The 25,272-nt window shown below is 38.7% G+C and overlaps 1 protein-coding gene across 12 annotated transcripts in view; it reads right to left on the minus strand.

Moving 5' to 3' along the window:
* The window catches only part of RIC1 (RIC1 partner of RAB6A GEF complex), a 146,050-nt gene that overhangs the window by 10,050 nt on the left and 110,728 nt on the right, over positions 1-25,272 (minus strand). For 11 of the 12 annotated variants that reach the window (XM_086415199.1, XM_086415198.1, XM_086415197.1 and 8 more), the window contains 9 exons: positions 23,099-23,251; positions 21,129-21,332; positions 16,557-16,595; positions 16,140-16,250; positions 14,825-14,914; positions 13,866-14,026; positions 12,213-12,348; positions 7,017-7,133; positions 5,804-6,532 (listed from right to left, as the gene is read on the minus strand). In XM_086415199.1, coding sequence (XP_086271325.1) covers positions 5,804-6,532; positions 7,017-7,133; positions 12,213-12,348; positions 13,866-14,026; positions 14,825-14,914; positions 16,140-16,250; positions 16,557-16,595; positions 21,129-21,332; positions 23,099-23,251 — 1,740 coding nt within the window. The remainder of the gene's footprint in view (positions 1-5,803; positions 6,533-7,016; positions 7,134-12,212; positions 12,349-13,865; positions 14,027-14,824; positions 14,915-16,139; positions 16,251-16,556; positions 16,596-21,128; positions 21,333-23,098; positions 23,252-25,272) is intronic. The other variant, XM_086415203.1, reaches the window with a different exon arrangement.

The raw sequence follows: 25,272 nt of genomic DNA on the forward strand, positions 1-25,272 counted from the left end.
GAGGCAAATACTCCCCTGGTGTAATACAATTTATGATTTCTTGCACTCCCATTACTGCCATATATCTTAAACTTTACATACACGCTTTCATTTCTCCTAGTGACTTTCAAAAGAGGTATATCATTCTCATTTTACACATGAGAAAACTGAGTTAAACAACTTGTTGAAATTATGCATTTAGAACTTTTTTAAAATTATAATTGCATGGTAATGCAGAGTGTAATGCCCATGTACAAATATAAGCACAGGATAAAAAGTTAAATAGTATCTCAATATTAATATGAAAATTAGTTTGATTCTGAAGTCTTCCTGAATATGTCTCAGAAACCCCCAGAATTCTGTAGACCACACACTGAGAATCCCCTGCCCTCAAGAGTGTCAGAAATCCAAAATGAAAGAAATCAGGTTCCCAAAAACAGGACTGTTAGATAAGAGAGAAATAAAAATATATGTTCTAAACAAAGAAATAAATAAACAACTTGTTGAAGATCAGCAGAAAAGCAAGAGTATAAATTTGTCTTTCTGACTCCAAAAAAGCTCTGGTCTATGTCCTGTGGCAGAGCTTTCTGAGGATGTGATTTAATCAAAAACTTTGCTTTGGGCAACAGTATGTACTACTGCTGCACAATGGGCGCCCACAGTGACCTTTCACAGATTTAATCTTGCTGCTTGCCCTGGCCTTCATGGAGAGGCGCCTAACAGGCAAGTTCAACTATAATTATCATCTGTCAGTCACAACTTAGGAATCCTGATAAAGTTTCTAATTCCATTGCTTGGGAGATCACTGAAATCTAAGCAGTGACCTAAATTAAACAAACAAACAAAAGACTGCATTTATTGTGTTTCTGTTTTTATGATTGTGAGGCCTTTTAAGAATAGACAGAATCTTAGGGCCACCCACCTTCTGCCACAGTATCTCCTCTGATATCTCAGTCAACTGCCATGAAGCATATAAACTGACAGGAAAACTGCTTCAGGCAGAATCTCAAACCAGGTTTATGGTTAGCTTCTTTAAACAATAAAAACAATGGTAATTTGGAAGAACTTTTACCTCTCAGCAATTCCATGGCACCAGGAGAGAGATTACTGTGGAGGGCTCAGATAAACCCACTAATATTCAGAATAATTATTTATTAGTATGTTTCTTATATAATAAACATACTGCAACCGGCGCGGTAAGCGTGGCTGAGAGAAGCCACACCACGTCCGAAGTCAGGGGCAGAAGCGGGAGGACCCCATGCCTGAAGGGTGGCGGCCAAGAGGAGTTACCCCACGACCGAGGTCAGGGACAGCAGCTGAGAGTACCAGACTGCGACGGCGCAGGAACGGTGGAGAGGAGATACCCCGCGTCCAGGTCAGGGGTGGCGATGAGAGGAGTTACCCACCCCCCCGCACCCCCGGTTGGAGGTCAGGGGCGGCGGCCGGGAGGAGCCACCCCACGCCCCTACGCCCGAGGCCAGGGGCGGCGGCCGGGAGGAGCCACCCCACGCCCCTACGCCCGAGGCCAGGGGCGGTGGCCGGGAGGAGCAACCCACGCCTGAGGCCAGGGGCGGTGGCCGGGAGGACCAACCCCAGGTCCAAGGAGCCCTGGCTGCAGGAGGGCCTAGAGGAGCTAGTCCACATTGAAGGTCAGGAAGGGTGACGGTGAGGAGATCCCCTCATCCAAGGTAAGGAGCAATGGCTGCGCTTTGCTGGAGCAGCCGTGAAGAGATACCCCACGCCCAAGGTAAGAGAAACCCAAGTAAGACGGTAGGTGTTGCAAGAGGGGGCATCAGAGGGCAAACACACTCAAACCATACTCACAGAAAACTAGTCAATCTAATCACACTAGGACCACAGCCTTGTCTACCTCAATGAAACTAAGCCGTGCCCATGGGGCAACCCAAGATGGGCGGGTCATGGTGGAGAGATCTGACAGAATGTGGTCTACTGGAGAAGGGAATGGCAAACCACTTCAGTATTCTTGCCTTGAGAACCCCATGAACAGTATGAAAAGGCAAAATGATAGGATACTGAAAGAGAAACTCCCCAGGTCAGTAGGTACCCAATATGCTACTGGAGATCAGTGGAGAAATAACTCCAGAAAGAATGAAGGGACGGAGCCAAAGCAAAAAGAATACCCAGCTGTGGATGTGACTGGTGATAGAAGCAAGGTCCGATACTGTAAAGAGCAATATTGCATAGGAACCTGGAATGTCAGGTCCATGAATCAAGGCAAATTGGAAGTGGTCAAACAAGAGATGGCAAGAATGAATGTTGACATTCTAGGAATCAGTGAACTGAAATGGACTGAAATGGGTGAATTTAACTCAGATGACCATTATATCTACTACTGCGGGCAGGAATCCCTCAAAAGAAATGGAGTAGCCATCACAGTCAACAAGAGAGTCCGAAATGCAGTACTTGGATGCAATCTCAAAAACGACAGAATGATCTCTGTTCGTTTCCAAGGCAAACCATTCAATATCTCAGTAATCCAAGTCTATGCCCCAACCAGTAATGCTGAAGAAGCTGAACGGTTCTATGAAGACCTACAGGACCTTTTAGAACTAACACTCAAAAAAGATGTCCTTTTCATTATAGGGGACTGGAATGCAAAAGTAGGAAGTCAAGAAATACCTGGAGTAACAGGCAAATTTGGCCTTGGAATACGGAATGAAGCAGGGCAGAGACTAATAGAGTTTTGCCAAGAAAATGCACTGGTCATAACAAACACCCTCTTCCAACAACGCAAGAGAAGACTCTACACATGGACATCACCAGATGGTCAACACCGAAATCAGACTGATTATATTCTTTGCAGCCAAAGATGGAGAAGCTCTATACAGTCAGCAAAAACAAGACCAGGAGCTGACTGTGGCTCAGACCATGAACTCTTTATTGCCAAATTCAGACTGAAATTGAGGAAAGTAGGGAAAACCACTACACCATTCAGGTATGACCTAAATCAAATCCCTTATGATTATACAGTGGAAGTGAGAAATAGATTTAAGGGCCTAGATCTGATAGATAGAGTGCCTGATGAACTATGGAATGAGGTTCGTGACAGTGTACAGGAGACAGTGATCAAGACCATTCCCATGGCAAAGAAATGCAAAAAAGCAAAATGGCTGTCTGGGGAGGCCTTACAAATAGCTGTGAAAAGAAGAGAAGCCAAAAGCAAAGGAGAAAAGGAAAGATATAAGCATCTGAATGCAGAGTTACAAAGAATAGCATGAAGAGATAAGAAAGCCTCAGCGACCAATGCAAAGAAATAGAGGAAAACAACAGAATGGGAAAGACTAGAGATCTCTTCAAGAAAATCAGAGATACCAAAGGAACATTTCATGCAAAGATGGGCTCGATAAAGGACAGAAATGGTATGGACCTAACAGAAGCAGAAGATATTAAGAAAAGATGGCAAGAATACACAGAAGAACTGTACAAAAAAGATCTTCACGACCCAGATAATCAAGATGGTGTGATCACTGACCTAGAGCCAGACATCTTGGAATGTGAAGTCAAGTGGGCCTTAGAAAGCATCACTACAAACAAAGCTAGTGGAGGTGATGGAATTCCAGTTGAGCTATTCCAAATCCTGAAAGACGATGCTGTGAAAGTGCTGCACTCAATATGCCAGCAAATTTGGAAAACTCAGCAGTGGCCACAGGACTGGAAAAGGTCCGTTTTCATTCCAATCCCAAAGAAAGGCAATGCCAAAGAATGCTCAAACTACCGCACAACTGCACTCATCTCACACGCTAGTAAAGTAATGCTCAAAATTCTCCAAGCCAGGCTTCAGCAATATGTGAACCGTGAACTTCCTTCCTTCAAGCTGGTTTTAGAAAAGGCAGAGGAACCAGAGATCAAATTGCCAACATCCGCTGGATCATGGAAAAAGCAAGAGAGTTCCAGAAAAACATCTATTTCTGCTTTATTGACTATGCCAAAGCCTTTGACTGTGTGGATCACAATAAACTGTGGAAAATTCTGAAAGAGATGGGAATACCAGACCACCTGATCTGCCTCTTGAGAAATTTGTACTTAGGTCAGGAAGCAACAGTTAGAACTGGACATGGAACAACAGACTGGTTCCAAATAGGAAAAGGAGTACGTCAAGGCTGTATATTGTCACCCTGTTTATTTAACTTACATGCAGAGTACATCATGAGAAATGCTGGATTGGAAAAACACAAGCTGGAATCAAGATTGCCGGGAGAAATATCAATAACCTCAGATATGCAGATGACACCACCCTTATGGCAGAAAGTGAAGAGGAACTAAAAAGCCTCTTGATGGAGGTGAAAGTGGAGAGTGAAAAAGTTGGCTTAAAGCTCAACATTCAGAAAATGAAGATCATGGCATCCGGTCCCATCCCTTCATGGGAAATAGATGAGGAACAGTGGAAACAGTGTCAGACTATTTTTCTGGGCTCCAAAATCACTCAGATGGTGACTGCAGCTATGAAATTAAAAGATGCTTACTCTTTGGAAGGAAAGTTATGACCAACCTAGATAGCATATTGAAAAACAGAGACATTACTTTGCCAACAAAGGTTCGTCTAGTCAAGGCTATGGTTTTTCCAGTGGTCATGTATGGATGTGCGAGTTGGACTGTGAAGAAGGCTGAGCACCAAAGAATTGATGCTTTTGAACTGTGGTGTTGGAGAAGACTCCTGAGAGTCCCTTGGACTGCAAGGAGATCCAACCAGTCCATTCTGAAGGAGATCAGCCCTGGGGTTTCTTTGGAAGGGATGATGCTAAAGCTGAAACTCCAGTACTTTGGCCACCTCACACGAAGAGTTGACTCATTGGAAAAGACTCTGATGCTGGGAGTGATTGGGGGCAAGAGGAGAAGGGGACGACAGAGGATGAGATGGCTGGATGGCATCAGTGACTCGATGGACATGAGTCTGAGTGAACTCCGGGAATTGGTGATGGACAGGGAGGCCTGGCGTGCTGCAATTCATGGGGTTGCAAAGAGTCAGACATGACTGAGCGACTGATCTGATCTGATCTTATTATATAATATTTTGATAATCTTATGTAATATGGGCATATTATTATATGTATTATAATACATTATATGTACATACATACACGGGCTTCCCTGATGGCTCAGACAGTAAAGAATCCACCTGCAATGCAGGAGACCTGGGTTCGATCCCTGAGTTGGGAAGATCCCCTGGAGGAGGGCGTGGCAACCCACGCCAGTATTTCTGCCTGGAGAATTCCCACGGACAGAGGAGCTTGGGCTATAGTCCATGGGGTCACAAAGAGTCCGACACGACTGAGTGACTAGGCACAATGTATATACATATATGTATACATACAAGACATTCCTTTAATATTATTCAAAATAATACTGTAAACTCATTAATTTGTTTTAGGCCTATTTATGGGCAAACAGGATAAAAAAAAAAAAAAACAAAACCAACCCTGCAATGCTACTTTTTAACAGTAATTTTCTGCCATCATATAGTAAGATTGAGTTCTTCAAAAGTAAAGATAAAAACTGAACAGAAAACTTGACTCTAATAGTTCTTTTTTTTCTTTTTAGTATTTACTTATTTCGCTGCACCGAGTCTCAGTGGCAGCATGTGGACTCTTTAGCTGCAGCATGCAGGATCTAGATCCCTGAGACCAGGGATTGAACCCACGCCCCCTGCATTGGGAGCATGGAGTCTTAACCACTGGACCACCAGGGAAGTCCCTGTACTAGTTCTTTAAGCACGATTACAGTGCCAACCAAGGACATTTGCTTTCTTTTTCCTCTAGGTTTATGCTCACTAATTCTTATACATTTACAAGAAGAGAATTGTTACCTGTAAGATAATAAGGTAAGACGCAGCAGTATCTAAATCCTGAGCCATCAAACATTCCTCAAACAAGTCCTTGGGGTTTCCAACAGCTGCAAAAAGGTAGTTCCACAGGGCATACTCAGTCTTCCTGGCACAGTGAACAACTGTCTGCAGGAAGAGGGGGAACTCGGTGATAAATTTTGCCACTGTGGGAAGCAGAGGGTCGGGAATGGGCTCCCGTGAGGTAGCTTCTTCTTCCAGCACTTCATGGAGCATGAGCTCCAGCACGTGAGGAAAGTAAGGCAGCGTGGCACAGGACTGGGCTAAGAGCAGAGCTTGCTCCCCGAGGTTCCTCACCAGCAGCTGACGCAAAATATGATGGAGGTAGATCTGAGAGGTTCTCTCCACGACACAGAAAGGGAAGAGCACCTCCAGCTGTTCCCTAGCACTGTTCCGAGAATACAGAGAATCGTAGAGCAGAGTGTCGTTGACAGCACCAAGGACTAACGCATCTTCAAACAGAACAGCCAGGGGATAGATATTTATGTGGAAAGGCAGCATGATCCGCTGGGACAAGAAGGAATGGGGCTTGCGGTGATCCCTGGGGAAAAGAGGGAGCCAGACTTTCATCCCGGCACCTCCACAGCTCAGCCAGAGGGCCTCCAACAGGTGACGCTTCTGTTTATTTGCGCGGCACGTGGTCCAGACATTTTCAACAGACTGGGCTAGTACAACAGGAGGACAGAATGGCAACTGGAGGAGAAGAGACTGAAATCAGTTCTTTTCCCATTAAATTTGTAGGTGAAGTTTTCCTAGGTACTAGTTTCTTAAGTCTTTCAAAATGATAGTATAAATTTTGAGGAAAATTAGAGGAATCTGTTTATAATTAATAATAAAAAGTTAATAATACTGCCCTGCCTTTCAAAGTAAGTGTACTTAAATCTAAAAACAAAACAACCCCCCTCCCCCAAGGAACTTCACCAATTTATCCTGTTTTTCCATTAGAATTATTCCAAGCAATAACACCTAAGCAGTAATGTCTGGCATACAGAACATTTTATTATCATTTTAGGATCTTATCCTCCACTTTTCACAGTCTTGCACCCAAAGGCTTACAACTAATTTTATATACTTTCTCAGTTTCCAAATCATAAGCTAATCTGCTATTAAATTCTTTTATCCCTTCATCCTTCTCCCAGACATTCTTTACATTTTAAGTGACTTGCATTTAACTCACAAGTTTCCTTTGGTTAGGGTTGCTGTCCTTCTCTCGGATCTGAGGGCCGGACCTGTCCCTCTGCATCATGATGAGCTGTCCTGCCAGATTTAGCATAATGCTTTCTGCATCACGAGCCTGAAAGGAAAATAAATTGGATTCATATGAATTAACAAGTATATTTTCAGCATTTCCCCTGCCAAGGCATAATGCTTACAGGTTAAACAAACAATACTGAGTGTGTATTATGGTCAGTCATTCTGTTAGACTCTGTTGGAGTCAAGGAGCTGTCTGGCTCCAGTAGTACATGCTTAACACAACGCAATTAATAATTAATTAATGAAAAAGTGAATTCAAATTGATGGCAGAGTTGAATTACCCTGAAAAAACTAAGAGACTTCCAGAAGTTCATAAAAGTGAGACATTGCTTCAGTGACCTGGTGGTCATAGCTAGAGAAGGCTTAAGGATGAAGTGGGACTTGAAGGACGAGGATGACATACATGGGTGGGAGAAAAACATTTGGTACTTTACTTGGAGAATGAAATAGAAATGACACAAGAAGATAAAATAGTCCTACTGGGAAAGTGAGAACAATCTGGCTAGATTAGGGATATTACAAGAAAAAATACTGACGGTAACAGACCTTCAAAGAGGGCCTGGAAAGTCAAGTAAAAATATATCAGGAAATAAGCCACTACTTATGGTCTTTGAATAAAAGAGTTATTAAAAATTCATGTTGATGTATGGCAAAACCAATACAATATTGTAAAGTAATTAGCCTCCAATTAAAATAAATAAATTTATATTAAAAATTAAAAAAAAAATTCTGAGTTATTCAGGATGGATGACTGAGGGGAGGAAGACATCATGTGTGGTGACTTCAGGAATGAAGTAAATAGTCTGCGTTTTATTAAGGAAAATTTCAATCAAACCCCAAAGTAGAAAACCTAGGATTCCCATCTTTAAGTTTGAGGAACACTGCTTAAAGCAGTGTTAAAGTATATTTTCAGCTATCAAGTCATTTTCACTTGTAAAGAGGAAGAACATTTTGATTAAAACAAACCAAAAGCTTACTTATATTCTAGACATGAAGGATAAAAAAACAAAGCTGAGTCAAAGATGATCTCAGGGTGCTGAATCTAGGTGAGGTGTTAGAGAAGTTGTGGTCTTCATGGACAGAAGTCAGAAGGAGATAATAACTTAGGAAAGGGAATCTGAAGAGTTTCCTTTTACTGCCCATTAAATTAGAAAGAATCTTAAGACTTCCAGATAAAAATGTTGTGAGAGATGACTAAACTGGAGATGAATACCAGAATCACTGAACTATAATGGTAAGGCTGGTAAACTGAAGGTAACAGATGAATTTTCTGAAGCAAAGTATGTGGCAACAACAGAGCAAGGGACCACTGGCTAAGCTTTTGAAGGCAAGAAGAGAAACACAGCATGATGCTGCTAACCAAAGAAGGAAAGAGTTTTAGGAAGGAAAGGATGATGAATAAGATGACATGGACTGTGTCCTAGCTTTGACTCCTGCTGGCTGGATGAATTTAAGCTCCACTATCATTTAGGGTTCGGTCAGGAAAACCACCATCACCCTATGTATTCTCCTTGCAAAAAATAATCAGATACATGAAATGCTCATTTGTACTGCTCTAAGACACAAGAGATAGTATGTAAAAAAATGGCAAAGGGTGCTGAATACTCATAGACTTTGTCACTCATTTTTGCTTTATATCATCCGGGTAGGTGATAAGCATGTTAATTTAAAATGCAGGAATTTGAAAAATTATCCCACAAAAATCTGTAAGCAACTGTCAGAAAGCTCAAGAATTTTACTTGGAAAGGAGTCTTCTGTTCCCAATTTAGCACATAAACTAAAAATTTGAACATCTGTCCATAATAATGAGAAACAGCAAATAACTTGGAGTTAGGAGAAGGAAAAATGGAATTGAAAAGCTGTGTGAGAATTATAAGAACTAGAGAGGAGAGGAAACCAAACATGCCATCCCAAGAATCAAACAGTATGACTGGAGACTGGCATAGGGACAAACGGGCTTCCCTGGTAGCCCACATGGTAAGAATCTGCCTGCAATGCAGGAGACCCAGGTTCGATCCCTGGGTTGGGAAGATTACCTAGAGAAAGGAATAGCAATCCACTCCAGCATTCTTGCCTGGAGAATTCCATGGGCAGAGGAGCCTGATGAGCTATAGTCTGCAGGGTCATGAAGAGTCAGACATGACTGAGTGAATAACACACACCCCCACAGTGACAAACTCCTCAAACACTTCCAAAGACCTGAAGAACATTCACTGCAGTTTACTAAAATATGTTAATGTTCATAATGACCACTTTTACATTTTCAGATAGTACACTCACCACTGTATTTTATATTATTTCATTAAAAAAAAAAAAGGGCTTCCCTGGTGACTCAGTGGTAAAGACTTTGCCTGCCAATGCAAGAGACATGGGTTCGATCTCTGGTCTGGGAAGATCCCACATGCCCCAGAGCAACCGAGCCTGTGCTCTAGAACCTTGGAGCTGCATCTACTGAAGCCCACACACCCTAGAGCCAGTGCTCTGCAGCAAGAGAAGCCATCACACTGAGAAGCCTGTGCACCGCAATTAGAGTAGTCCCCGCCTGCCGCAACTAGAGAGAAGTCTGCTCAGCAATGAACAACCAGCACAGCAAAAAATAAAAACACAAAATTCTCTATTTTTCCCTTCAGCTCTATCCACGCAGTCAACATTCTTTACTGATAATATCACAGTACGTAAGAACAGGTGACCATTACAGCCCTCTCAAGCAACTTTGATGAACTTTTCAGAAACCAAATATACACAAAAGCTGGGACCACATGTATCCTCAAGGTCCTAAATCTGAAGGAACCCAACAAACCATCTCTTACCCTAAAAATCCCTGGTAGGTAATTCTCACTGGAACATCAGAAACAAGGAGCTCACCAGTCTCCTGAGGGAGGCCACCTTACTGTTGAACAGTTCTCATTGCTGGATTTTTTGTTGTTAAACCAAGACTTCCTTTGCTTTTTAAACCTTGGCCTTCTCTCTGTGCAAGATGTAATCTATTTCCTCTTACCTTTCAACTTCTTATTCTGCTCTTTACAAAGTTAAGTATTTCCTCTTTGTAAAGGGGCCTCTTAATTAAAATGGGGCACCCAGTGTTATTCATCTTCTGACTGCCTACTCTATCTAGAATATTCAAGAAGCTTTTTTCTTTAATATGACTTCAAACATGATGAAAAGTACATAAAATGTACACCCCCCCATCTTATTCTTATTATTCACATTGACAATTACCAAGGTTTGTTTCACCTATCCCTTTTCTCTTTTTATTAATACTTATTTTGCCAAAGTATTTTAAAGGAAGATATCATGCCATTTTACTCCTATACATTTAAATAGGCATCTTGCAAATATAGGGACATTTGATTATATAATTACAACACCAACATCACATCTAAATTAAATAAAATTTAGAACTATTTCTCAGTGTCATCTCTCAGTCAATATCGCTAACTGTTTTAACAGTGTCTTTTTGTAGCCTATTTGAATCAAGATACAAATGACCTTATGAATTGCATTTTGTTGTTATAGCTCTAAAGTCTAAAAGAGTCTTTTCTTTTTTCCTCCACATTAATGACCTGCAGTTTTCCTACAGAATGTTATTAAACTAAACCTCTATCCCTGTATTTCTGATGAATAGAAAATGACTCGAGAAGCTTGGTTCAGTTCAGGCTCAATGCTTTTGGCAGTAATTCTTCATGTGATCCTCAGGCTGAATCACCCCAGGAAGCATGCATGGTCCTCCTACTTTTAGTGATGCTAAGATTGACTAGTAAGGCTTAGGCATGACAACTCAATACCTTCATTGTGAAGTTCCCATCAACCTTTCATTGGTTTCAACTGGTGTCACTGAATCCACTCATTTTTTCAAAGGCTGAAAAACTGATTCTTAATTCTCAAATTCCTTCCATATCTTTTAGCTAGAGTTCTTCTGTAAAACATTCCTTTTTTATTAACTAGGACTATCTGGTTACATGAAATACGAGTTTGCAGAGAAAATGGAACCTGTATTTTAAAGGCACTCAGTGGAAGTGCCTTAATCAGTTCAGTTCAGTCCAGTCGCTCAGTCGTATCCGACTCTTCGCGACTCCATGAATCATAGCATGCTAGGCCTCCCTGTCCATCACCAACTCCCGGAGTTCACTCAGACTCACGTCCATCGAGTCAGTGATGCCATAGGAAGTTTTAAAAGACTATACAGACAGGGATGACAAGTAAATCCACACAGAACTTTTCTTTGAAGATGGGTTCCACATTGACATGAAGTTTGGAAACATAAGTTATGCAACCTGGATCCTGGTGGCAACGCTACCTACACAGTTACTTTAACCAGAAGCTATGGGAGTATCCCTTCTCTTTGCTCATAATTAACTAATCATGGAGTCCTCTATATGTCATATTCCTTCTACTTCTTTCTATCTTCTTTTCACTACCCAAGTTTGGGCCACAGACACCATTCACCTAGATTACTGCAATGGACTCTTAGCTGCTCTCCCTTCATCCAGTTTTGTCCAACTCTGGTTCATTTTCTTCCTTTGTAATGTTTTCTCTAGTATTACAAAGCTTAGATCTAATAATATCTAGCTTAAAACACTTTAGACTTTAAGACAAAGTCCTTAGTATCAATAAGACTGTCATACTCTGTTCCAGTCACTGTGAAATTTCTTCTAATTCCCTGAATGTGTCGTGTTCTCTCTTATCTACAGGCCTTTGAACTGTTCCCTCTGACTGAAATTCCTTTTTACTTAGATAACCACCACTTATTCTTCAGGTTTCAATTTAAATGATAGAGAAACCATCTGTGATTGCTTAGACTACTCTAAGGCTTTTGTTACACAGTATAACTTTTATACACAGTATAATGTTTTAACACTGTATCACTTTTTGGTATACACAGTAACCTGTATTACTTTTTGGTATACACATTACACTTATATTAATTATCTATGTAATTCTTTCTTTCCAGTATTAGCAAAAACCATGTTTGTTTAGTTGGCACTGTAACCCAGCATCTTCACACAAGGCAAATTCTATATATTTAGTATGTATTTTCTGAACAAACGAATAGTTCCTAATACCAAATTAAAACACAAAGACCCGAAAACTCTAAAGAGCTCTGATAACAGAATGGTACCTGCTGTGGCATTTTCAAGGTGATTCCATTCTCTGTACTCACTGATGTCAGAGTGACAGATACCACTAGGAAAGGGTGAGGAATGTAGCGTGACATGGACACTTCCTGAAGAACCTGAATACCAGCAGCATTTGGACTGTAAGAGAGAAAGAAACCATACATCTCAACAATTCTAATGAGTTTTTTTCCCCCCATTTCCACTACAAATAGTTTGAGAGTTTATGTTTATAGGGGTCCCAGAAGGCAATGGCACCCCACTCCAGTACTCTTGCCTGGAAAATCCCATGGATGGAGGAGCTTGGTGGGCTGCAGTCCATGGGGTCGCTAAGAGTCAGACACGACTGAGCGACTTCACTTTCACTTCTTACTTTCATGCATTGGAGAAGGAAATGGCAACCCACTCCAGTGTTCTTGCCTGGAGAATCCCAGGGATGGGGGAGCCTGGTGGGCTATCGTCTATGGGGTTGCACAGAGTCGGACACGACTGAAGCGACTTAGCAGCAGCAAATACTTTCTACCTACCATTTCCACCTCCCCAAGTATCCTTTAAACAGCAGAATGACAAGGCTGTGGCACCCAAGAACACAAATGGAGATGAAGGGAGGGAAAGAGGGAGTAATATATAAAAAGTAAAAAAGAAATTGGGAAGAAGCTTATAGGAATAGCTTAGTCAGCTGAGAAATAGTTGGCTGACGAAGGAAATGGGTTCTATATAACTGCTACTGCTAAGTCACTTCAGTTGTGTCCAACTCTGTGAAACCCATAGAAGGCAGCCCACCAGGCTCCCCCGTCCCTGGGATTCTCCAGGCAAGAACACTGGAGTGGGTTGCCATTTCCTTCTCCAATGCATGAAAGTGAAAAGTGAAAGTGAAGTCGCTCAGTAGTGTCCGACCCTCAGCGACCCCATGGATGGCAGCCCTCCAGGCTCCTCCATCCATGGGATTTTCCAGGCAAGAGTACTGGAGTGGGTTGCCATTGCCTTCTCCAGGGTTCTATCTAAGGTGATCTGTTAATTTTTATCTTTATAAAAGATATCCTCAATTACTAAGCTACTTCAGCAAACACGCACTTCATAGCTTTTTTATAAAAAGAAACAAAAGCCATCTGAGAACAAAATAAAACTCAAGAAGTGTGGTCTAAATGCTGCAAGTCAGCCAGACACCAAGAAGAATATAGGCAAGAAAACAGCAAGACGACTGTCTGTTTTTCCTTTTCTAGACTACAGCCAGCTAGGCCAGTGAAAATGTGCAAGAGTCTGCTAAGGTCATGCTTCCTAAACCCCTAAAGCTATAGAAATACTATAAATTTCCCCAAGTTTCTAGAACACTAGGAAAATTAGTAACAACTTGTTATCAAGATGTATAAAAAAAAATTAATATTTAAAATTTTACCCCATCCCAAACCAGCTTGTTTTTTCAAATGAATCCAGTAAGATTAGCTGAAAAAAAATTGGTAAAGCTTTATAGTTTATTTCCTTTGGTAGCTAAAAAATAACTATCATACAAAGATCACTAATTAAAATTCCTTGCTTTACGAAACTCTTAAAACAAAGGAAATCAAATATAAAATTAAAATAACTGTTTTGAGAAATAAAACTACAGAGGAAGCATGATAAATAAGAGCAAAAAATGACTGTATATTTTATATACTTACCCATCAGATTTTCTTTCAATACTATAAAGGCATATTGAACAGTCTGCTCTAAAAACTATTACCATGTCCCGGAAGACACTAAGCAGTAATGTTTCTGCTTGTGTTTTGGTGACATGAGCAAAAGCATTGTCCAGATTTGAGGTTCGCAAATACACTCTGAGCTGTAGAAAATAGAAATAAAGACAACTGTAAAAAGAAGATACCTACCATGGATGACTAAATACTTTAGACATACCATTTTTTCATCTACTTTTTTTCAAGTAAGAGGAGCTAAAGACTAATTTGAGCACTAATAATAAGTGGATGTTTCTATTTTGACAAAGTAGGCACATTCTACAAATAACTAAAAGATGAGTGATCAAAACTGTGATGTACTATTATGAGATACTCCTTTTAGACCTGCATATTTAGACATGACATCAGGAAATGTAGTTTCTCAAAAAATAAATATATCAATCAACCAATCAATATATCTCTAAGGACAGACATTCTTATAAACTTTTCAACTTTTAACTATTTTTTATTAGTTACAAATTTTGTAACAGAGAATGGCTAAAATCATTAGAAAAAGCAATCACAGAAATCCTGATTATTCCTTTAATTTTTTTTAAAATAGTAACTTGAAAATCCCATTAGCTAAAAATGTGGAATTTTTGATTAAAAGGAAAATGTCTCATTCATTTTCAGTAGGTTATTTTTATACAGATCAAACAATGCTGTGAAAGTGAAAATTGTTAGTCACTCAGTTGTGTCTAACTCTTTGTGACCCCACGGACTGTAGCCTGCCTCTGTCCATGTGATTTCCAGGTAAGAGTATTGGAGTGGGTTGTCAATTTCTTCTCCAGGGGATCTTTGGCAGGCAGATTATTTACTGTCTGAGCCATCTGCAAAGTCCTTAAATAATGCTTAATATATTTAAAATATAAAAATTTATTACTTCTGAGAGAACAAAAACATACCTCTTCTTGACGATCACTTATGTTATAACATGCAAGGACAATAAAATCATTCCACCAGGCTAAGCCGCCTGTCACAATCATATTCTGCTCCTTAAAAAAAATAAAAAACATTTACATTTATTCCTGACAGTAATACATTTGTAAAATATTCCTAATCAGACAATGAAAGCTCTAATTATTTCTGCTCTACTCTCTATTCCTCCCGCCCCACAACATTAAGTGTTACTTGAGGGCCTTTATTAATAATGATTCAGATCCTATTTTTGAAAAAAAAATGTGTATTTCTGTAAGGCAGAAAATACATCACTGAAAGTAACTGGGAACCATGTAGCATCATTATTCCACATTCAGTACATCTTGGTTTACATTCTGGCTTTATCATTTATCAGCTGCCTGACTCTGAATCCTATATAAAATGGTAATAGTAGTGCCCTCACTGGGTTGTTATTAAGATCAGTGAGATATATGAAAAGTGCCTGGTACATAGTAGGCACCTGCTGCTGCTGCTAAGTCGCTTCAGTCGTGTCCAACTCTGTGTGACCCCATAGACCGCAGCCCACCAGGCTCTCCTGTCCCTGGGATTCTCCAGGCAAGAACACTGGAGTGGGTTGCCATTTCCTTCTCCGATGCATGGAAGTGAGAAGGTAAAGTGAAGTCGCTCAGTCATGTCTGACTCTTAGCAACCCCATGGATTGCATGCAGCCCACCAGGCTCCTCTGTCCATGGGATTTTCCAGGCAGGAGTACTTGAGTGGGGTGCCATTGCCTTCTCCAGTAGGCACCTCGTAAATGTCAACTTCCTTTTCTTTTCCTCCTATTTGATTCTTGCAAAACCCAAACGCATGTTTTTACGCTACCCAGATGTTTATATTGTACACAGACAAGCAGGGAATGACCTCAAATTTTGTGGAGATTTATTCCAATCATATCTGATGAACTCTACCTGAAATGGAAGAGTAAATTCTCAATTACAGGATTAGCATCTGATTAACAAGAATTAAAAATTAACTATCTCAACAGACATGAACTTGGGCGAACTCCAGGTGATGGTAAGGGACAGGGGGGCCTGGCATGCTGCAGTCCAAGGGGTTGCAAAGACTTGGACACAATTTAGCGACTGAACAACTATCTCAATACAAAATCCATTATTAAATACCAAGTACCTTATCAGAACTGACCCTTGGACATAATTCAGTCATTTTGTAATGTTTTGATTTTACTTTTTAGTAAGTAAACAGTGGTTTACTCTATACTTAATTCATATTGTAGTTCTCCCACACTTTGACAAATAGGTTTTTAACCTCAAAAAGACTAACCTGGGTAATGTTTCCAAAAAGCTTCCATTTTTTGGTGAGTAAAGAGTAATGTGCAAAACCAAACTTGCCAACAACAGCAATATTCTGGCCAAGCTTATCAATAGCTGAAAACTGAATTAAAAAAAATTAAGATCTCTTCCTTGAATTTTTTATTTAGACATAAAGAGCTAAGGATTATGTCAGGATGGCAGACTATTAATAAACATTTGCGAAGTGAATTAAATGTAAAATGCTAAATTCAAAAATCATATTTAAATTATATTTAACAAAATTATAGATTTACACTAACAATGTACAAGGAATCAAGTATTGAAACTTTTATCAATGCACCCACTGAAAGGCTCAATCCCCAGAATACCTCTTGCAGCACATGCCATTCAATGAAAGTTAACACCAACAAAGTAACAAATAACTCACCCGTATAGGCCAATTGCTCTCTAGATAGGTGCTGGAAATCTAGGAAATAATATATCAGTTTGTAAGACTTTTGAAATGTTTACTATATTTAAATGTAAAGCATTAGCATCATAATATGAGATTAATTTTCCTGTAATGTTTAAAGTGCTCCCAAATAATTGAGTATTACTAGCAGCCAATATTGCATATCGCCTGTCTTATCCATTTCATTATGTATTTCTAGACATCAGGCTTTCCTCTTTTTTCTCTATACTGTTTTTGTTTGTTTGTTTTAAATATTGAACACTCAATCAATAACAGAATGACAAAAGATATTTAGAGAAGCATCTACAATGGTAGCCAAGAACTGTGTAGATGAACAGTCTGGTTTTGCTGATATGAACCATCCCTAAAATCTTATCTAATAAAATCAGAGCCTCAGCAAGAGTTTGTTTTTTTTTTTTAAATAGTACTTTCTTATTTTTATATTTTTCTGATTAAAAAAGCAATGCACACTTATAAATTTTAAACAATATAAAAGTACACAAAGTACAAACTGAAATTCTTCTCTTACATCACTGCTCAGGGGAAACAACTGATTAGTTTTTATTCTGTCTCTAAACAGCCATGTACACATAAAAGTGTGCATAAGTCACGGCTATTTATTCACCTGCAAGACTTTTAATATATTACAGATATGAACTCTTCATCTGCAACATCAGCAATAGATGTATCTTTCCATGCTGTCTGTCTCATTTTTGTACATGGTATCATTTTATTACTCTAATGAGAATTTTAAACTTAAAAAATCCTCTGTGAGATATCAATGCAAATTAAGCCAAGTCTAGCTTTATTGAGACTGTGACCTCTCTCTTAGTCTGCTGATTAAATAGTTTCATGAGCACATGGTGAATGAAGGGTGAAAATTAACAGAACAAAGGAAAAATCTTCTGTTCCTGGAATAACTACTGAACCTTCAATTCATTTATTTTCCTTTTACTCAAAGAAAAATTATTACATATTTAAAAAAGGAGAGCCAAATGAAAAAGCCAAGTAAATGCAATCAAATCCAATAAGCTTCTTTGTGTAATGTGAAGATGAAACCAAAGTCAAGCAAAAAAAAAAAAAACCTCCAGAAAACCTGCTGAAAACATCTGTATTAATCTTGATAAAATTTATTCATAAAACTATTTTTGTTAGACTTCACTTATTATCCAGTTAGTCAACCTAAAATCTAAATAAATTAATAGCTTTTAGTACATTAGGAAGTTCTTAACCCCAGAACTGCTTATGTGTGGATGCCTACCTTAGAGAATTAAGTGACAGATATACTTGAAGAATGCTTAACTTGTATCTTAACAGATATGCTGTACCATTCAGGCCAACTAGTAAAATTCATTATGATGGGTGAAATTAGTGCAGAATAATGGTAATCTGAGGTAACGATCAGGTGGCAAAGTAAAATCTGAAAGTAGTTTTGTAGGGGGATATAAGTGAAATTCTTTTTTTGAATGAAGAAAATAAAAATAGTCACTTGAAGAAGGATGTTCCTGGAGTATAACTGAGCTAGCACCCAAGACACTGAAAAAAACAAGCAATCAAAAAACCAAAAATGCCCCTACTTCCCCCAAACCTTGGTATTTCTTAGTATTTATGAAATGTGTGAGTGTGTAAAGTGGGAAGTGAAATCTCACAGCCAAAATGGATTCCAACACGAAGAGTTTCCAATCATAGGAACCACGGTTAAATCTTATCATTTGATCACATTCTGATGAATATCTCTAAGAAAAAACAATTTATTCTTCTATCCTCCAAAAGTGTATGAGATGCCACAAATGGTAAATGGTTTGCTTTCAAAACTTACACTGAAGCTTTATTTATACAGTTTTATGTCTTAAAGATGCTATAAGAACAAAAACTTTTATTTTCCCTAGGAGATCTACATATTACCTGAACTTTTGAGTTCCACCCCTAATACTGAGAAGAGAAAATGGCAAAACTAAGAAAAGAGGTGGCTAATGGATGATGAAGAAACTCAGGTCAGGACTGCATACTCAGTGCATAAAAAGTCATGTCACACTACTGGGAAACCCAGTGCTAAGCTACAGAATCTCTACTCTTAACATCTTAGGATTTTTCCATCTCTTGTAGAACCTACATCTACCTTTTTCCCTTTAAAGTCATTCTGCTAAAACCCTGTCTCCTCCTCAGATTTACTTCTGTCTGTATCTGGTGAGATTGTGAAAACCATCATCCTAGGAGATCTGATCTGTGCCAAATACCCGGAACATCTGATTCACATTGTAGGAATGAGAGCAAATCATTTATAAATTAAATAGCCTTTACAATCCTCTTTGTTGACTTAACAAAGTGCCTGATACATTACCCTGCTTCTGACAAGTATGCATCTGTGTTATTTTTGTTAAAGGAGAAAACATAATTAACATAGAATCTTCTGACCAGGAAACTAATGAGTATAAGGTAGAAAGCTTAAACAAACAAACAAAAAACCTAGTAGTCTAGATGGGGAACAGACAGAGCAAGCAGGATTAGTTGAGCTCATCTGATGAACTCTAAGCTGTACAAGAAGCATACAAAGTACTAATCACACAAACAAAGCCACTTTGATGGAGGATGCAGGCACTCTCCTGGACAAGAGTATGTGCTGAAGGCGGAATTAAACAGGCACCCATGTTTCTTCAGGGAATACTTACTAAAGGCTAAAATGTCTGGAAGGTAAAGTATTAACATTATATAGACACTGTAAAACCACACTACCAAACACACACCACCAAAACACTGCATTGACTCTTGTGGCTGGATTACCAGCAAACAAAGCTTAGGGCAACTCAAAGTAAAAACAATGCCAAGTAGGCACATGCTAGGTTTTATTAATAGATCTAAGTCAGCAGTATATCATATGCTTCAACATTTAGTACCTAGGTTTTAAGATAGGTTCTATTATTCCCTTAATTTGTATCATGGTAAGGATCAAGTCTGCCACTATTCTGCTGTGTGACCTTGGGCAAGTCACCTAACTTCCCTGAGCTTCAATTTCCTCATGTATAAAATCTAGTTGGACTACATGATTGCTAAGGTCCTTCCAGCTCTAAAAATTCTATGAGTCCATTATAACTTAATTTGGGGGGAATACAACAACTCTAGCATTATTTTTATTAGCTTTAAGGAAATGGAAACCATTAGGTAAAGCTAGAGTTAAGTTTATCTTTCTGAGTACTTTAGATATCTAAAGAACAGAATGACAGAAGAATATTGCTAGTACCTATTTGTCTGAAGTTGTAAAAGCAGTGTTATATGCTTCTAACACAGGATACTTCATAGATGGCTATGAATCACAGAATCACTGAATTTTTGAGCTGGAAGGAAATTCCATTTTTGTTATTGCCTGATGGATTTTTGAGTTCCAGACCTACCTTCTTCGATCCTCTGCTCTACTTGGCTCTCTGGCAACACAGACCTGGCTAGGCAGAACTGGCATTCATGCTAGGTCAGTGTAGAATGAATAGTTCAAAGTATGGGGGAATGAAAATAGCAGAGAAATGGCTATAGGAGAGAAGGGAGCAGTGGAAAATTTTAGTCAAGGAAGTAGCTGATGCAGTTTTATTTAATAACTGTTACTAATTATAAAATGGTATGCACATTGTTTGATTTTATGAATTTATCAATGTAAGTTAAATACATTTTCTTTTAGTGTATACCACATGTCAATGTAGGAGATATTCTTCCTTTAATTTTTCACACAGAGACCATTCTTCTATCTCTCATTATCTTCACTCAAAGTCAACTGAAAATAACATGGGTGGTGAAGTAAGCTAGGTAAAAGTATAGAATGTAGAAGACAAAGAATTGTGAAAATAGACAATGACTAAAAGAAACTAACTCAAGAGTAGACTCTGATGTATCTAAGACATTTTGGTGACAAAACTGGGAAGAAAACACTTAGGACTCAAATATGTATGAAAGTTTCTTTCAAGCAACTTCAGTTTACTAACTTGTCCAAATTAATTTTGTTTTCAAAACTCAGAAGTAATTTCTATATTAAATTTCAATTTATCAGAATTACTAAAAGAAACCACTAATTTGAAAGTTACATCAGAATGAGTAAATAATCTGGAGCAAGACCAAGTAATAATAAAATTATTAACAATAATGTTCTAGACTAATCACAAGTCTTCAACTTGGGTCCAAAGTCAGGCAATTAACCTCAATGTGTACCCATTAGGACTACAAGATCATCTGGACAGGGGACTAATTGACAGTGTCACTTTTCATGAAATTACCACACTTCTGCCTCTGCAAATCTAGAGCTAAATTTATACCAAAAGAAGGCTGACAGTCCTGCACAGTAAAAGGGCAAAGCATAAACTTCTAGTTTTTCAAACTATTCACTTACTAATGGACTGGGGGAAAGAAAGGAGAAGACAAGAGGACAAGAGCACAGAAAAGCAGAAGAGAGACGTGACAGTCAAAAAAGGTTAGAAAGTTCCTCAGCAAATGAATTACTTAAAAATCTGTTTTAGGTGCTATCTTAGCAAGGACTAAGTCACTAGTCAACAGCATCTGAAGACTTACCTGTACTACATGCCAATGCCGATGACCAAGTAAAGTGCTTAAACTCTGAGACTCTAAACCACCACCTGCAAATGGGCTCTTTTCCCGACGGGTTCTGTGATCAGAGTGAGCTGAAGAACTCCTGGGATTCTGGCTCTGTGAGGCCTCTCCACAGTTCAAGTACAATCGATCCTCCCCCTGAAGCAACACTTGCTCTTGGTTATTCTAGATGAGGGAAAAGGAAGCAGAGGGAAGGAAAGCAAATAAAAACAAGTAAGGTGGGGGAAAGTAAGTAAAATGTCAATTTAGTTTTATTGCTGGGAATATACCATACATTTCAGCATTGATTTTCCTCACAGAGGACAAGACTACATAAAAAGTGCTCACCCTGTTACATTTAAGACTAACAGGCAACATTTTAAGGATTTCTTCCCAGTGTAAAATAATCTTTATTAAAGTTTGTTTTATCATATAGATTCCAAAACATGCCCATGCCCAGGGTTACAACTGCTATAGAAGTATCTTTCATAACTACTTCAAAATGGCAATGCTATGAGAGATTTTCCATCTGAAAACTGAATAAAACTACTCAATGTCTACAGTTTACAAAGTAGTTTTATATAAAGTATCTCATGAACGATGATAAGAAAAGATGTCTGGTCACTTTGTGTACATGCTCACCGATGTGCCCACATGGCAAGGAGTGGATTAGACACAGGGATAACTGGATTCTGGAGGATCTTTGAAATCATGGGGAGGAGGAAGAGTAGCCTACAGCCTGGTTCAGAACAATTCAATAACTGCTTGGTGAATGCTTGGTTAGTACCAAAGGATGTGCCAGGCTCTGAAGACATTTAGACAAAAAGTTTCTACTTCTGTGAAAGGCCTGTGTTTTCAAATGCAGGCAGATTATTCACTCACTATTTTTTGTAAATTAGATAGATCAGCATCCCGACCCCTCATGTTCCCATTGTAGTCCAAATATCATCTTGACATAAAACTTGGGGTGCTTTTATATTATTATTTTGGATGAGGGAGCAGAGGAAGAAATCCTCTACCCTTGTTTTTCTTATTATTCAACTACAGTAATAAGGTCTGAGATCCACAGTACTTTCATTCTTTCTCAGTGTGTTGTAAATTTTAATTAGAAACTGGTTGCACCATATATTTAAAAACCCATTGATGGCAGATACTAAGATATGCATTTCTATCATGTAACACATACTATTCTTATGTATAAATAGCGTATTAATATCTTATTTCAGACTGATAAACATGAATTTATGTTATAATTTGGGGCAGTGTTTCCCAAAGTAGGATTCTAAGGCTTATTTTCTTGCAGGTCTTCCTTAAAAATTCATAGGTAAGTAAGCTTGGGAAATATTGCTTTTTATACACCAACTCCTGGACTTTTACGATGCACATTAGCATATTAAAGACTAGATTACTATGCTAAAGAAATTTCTACAGCTTTAACTCCTTTATTTCACACAAGACAACAGAACATTTTCTTATTCTATGTAATTACTATTTATATTTCTCACAAATTGTGCCTGGTGGAACACACTTTGGGAAATGTTATTAACACTAAATTTTATTCAAGTAAATCTGTAAACACTGTTTTTTTCAAGTTGCTTATGATCCTACTTAAAAAAAAAAAAAAAGCATGGGACTTCCGTGGTGGTCCAGTGGTTACAACTCAGTGCATCTACTGCAGAGGGCGCAGGTCTGACCCCTGGTCAGGGAACTAAGATCCTGCGGCCTACCCCCTCCAAAAGCTAATCCTGCTCAGAAATAAAATTTGGCGGTATTATTTAATATAAATTAAAAAGAAACCTAATAATCATAGAAAATATACAAAAGAAGATCATATGCCAATTTTAGGAGTACATGCAATATTATCTGTGTCATAAGGACATATCTGTGTCTGATATTCTACATCAAAGCCATTAAAAACAAAACCAAACAGAGTTTTAATTAAATAAACTTACCATACAAGGGTTTACAGTGAGTGCACTCTTGATAAACTGAAACAGTAGAATACCAGGCTGTTTAACTATACTCTTGGAGTCAGACTCATTTTCAGTATTTTGAGAACCAAATCCACTGATTACCCAGAGGTGATAGCCTTCAGCACCCCAGCTCTTAGGGAAAGAGGTCGGGGAGAAAAAGAAGAGGGGGGAAATCAAAGCAATAGAAAATTTGTTATTTTTTCCTGGCTTTAAATATTTAAATTCTCAAATAACCAACAATAAGCATTATTAATTACTTCTGAAGGCTGGAGATACCATGACAAACACCACAGACAAGAATCATATACCTCCATCTACTACATCTTAGATCTCCAGTAGAAACCATCATTGCTCTCCACCTAGAATAGTGAAAACACTACATCCTAATCCTAGCTTGAAATCCTAAGAAATGCCTACTGCTATCTGCAACTTCTCTATGAATTTAACTGCCTCTCAAATACAAAGAACTTCCTCAGAAAGACAAGATCCACATTACATAGCTGAAGCTTGACAAACAAGCACCGAAACAGATACAATCTTGTACAGAACAAAGAACAATGGACTGGCGACTATGAGACTAGGGTTTCCACTGCAGCTTGGCTACCATTTTGTTGTACTACCTTGGCCAAACTATTTGGTTTCACAGGGTTTAAGTTTCTTCCTTTATAAAATGAGAGAGCTCAAAGAAATTAACCAGGCCCAGTCAATTTTAATATTCTATAATTAGATTTCATGATTGTTAAAATCACTTAAAAAAAAAAATCATGGGAAGAGTATTAATTGCTAACCTGCAAGGCCAAGAAAATACTAATGAGGGGAGGAGAGGTCCATGAACTGTTGCAAAATTTCAGAAGTTCTGCTTTCCCATGAGAAGTTTCAGTTGTACAAGTTAACTAAAATGCTAAGATTCTTAGTTTGTGATTAAAATATCAGCTTAGTGAGGCTGGTAACACCAGTTGTTGCACACCATTCAGAAGTACTGATTGGCAGTCACAGAAACGGTGTTTGAAAATTACAAGTATGAAGGTGTGTAGAGCCATCAAATGGGATCCTTGGTGATGAAAGGTTGGGAAGCCCATGGTTTCAAGGCAACCATGGTGGTTTAAATTCTTTGAGAAACCCATGATCAGAAAATGCCTTCCTCTGTGGAGCAGGAGAGAAAGGTAGTGATAAGCCTAAGCCTCACAGCCACTAATTTCACAAAGATGGTATGGAGAGGGCTATAGTAAGAAAATGTTTTTATGTAAGGACAAGGGTAGTTATACCTCACTGCTTTCTACAGAAGCTGTTGAAAACTGATGGTAAAAATACTATTACAACAAGGACTACAATTCTTTTAAGTCTACGGAAAAGTTTAAAATATGCTCAATATGTCCTCCAGGAAAAAGACCCAATGAACACTTCACATTAAAAGAAAGGAGGCTATGGGAAGTGGGTGCTGAGTCACATAAGAAATGCAGGTTGTTTTGGAAAAACAAACGCCTGATCTGAACAGTCACTGTGTTCACAGAGACGACAGGGCTTATTGGACACATCAAAACAAAATAAAAATCAAACACTGAAAATTAGATAGCCTGTTAAAGACAGACTGTTAAAGATAACGCTTTTATTAAAGCAAGAACTGTTTAAGAAGAGTCTCATGAGACTAGAAGAGCTTTTTTTTTTTTTTTTCTTTTCTGAGCATGCAGGCATAGCTTATTACCAGTGTTGTGATAGTTTCAGGTGGACATCAAAGGACTCAGGCACACGTATACATGCATCCATTCTCTCTCAAATTCCCCTTCCATCTAGACTGCCATATAACATTGAGCAGAGTGCTGTACAGTAGGACTTAGGACTTTGTTGGTTATCCATATCAAATATAACAGTGTGTACATGTTGATCTCCAACTCCCTAGCTATCCCTTCTCTCCATCCTTCCCTCCTGGCAACCATAAGTTTCTTCTCAAAGTCTGTAAGTCTGTTTTTATTTTGTAAATAAGTTCATTTGTATCATTTCTTTTTAGATTTCTCATATAAGGGATGGCGTATGATATTTCTCCAAGAAGGTCCAAGTTTTCTTTTGGGGTTTAAGTGAAGACTCATACACATGATGAGGTGCCTGGGGCATAAACTGATTTTGGAGTGGAAGAAGTCAGTGTGGGACTTCCTTTT

This window comes from Bos grunniens, chromosome 8 (assembly GCF_055505025.1).
Source record: "Bos grunniens cultivar Pamir isolate PY7600 chromosome 8, Bosgru_T2T1.0, whole genome shotgun sequence".
NCBI lineage: Eukaryota > Metazoa > Chordata > Mammalia > Artiodactyla > Bovidae > Bos > Bos grunniens.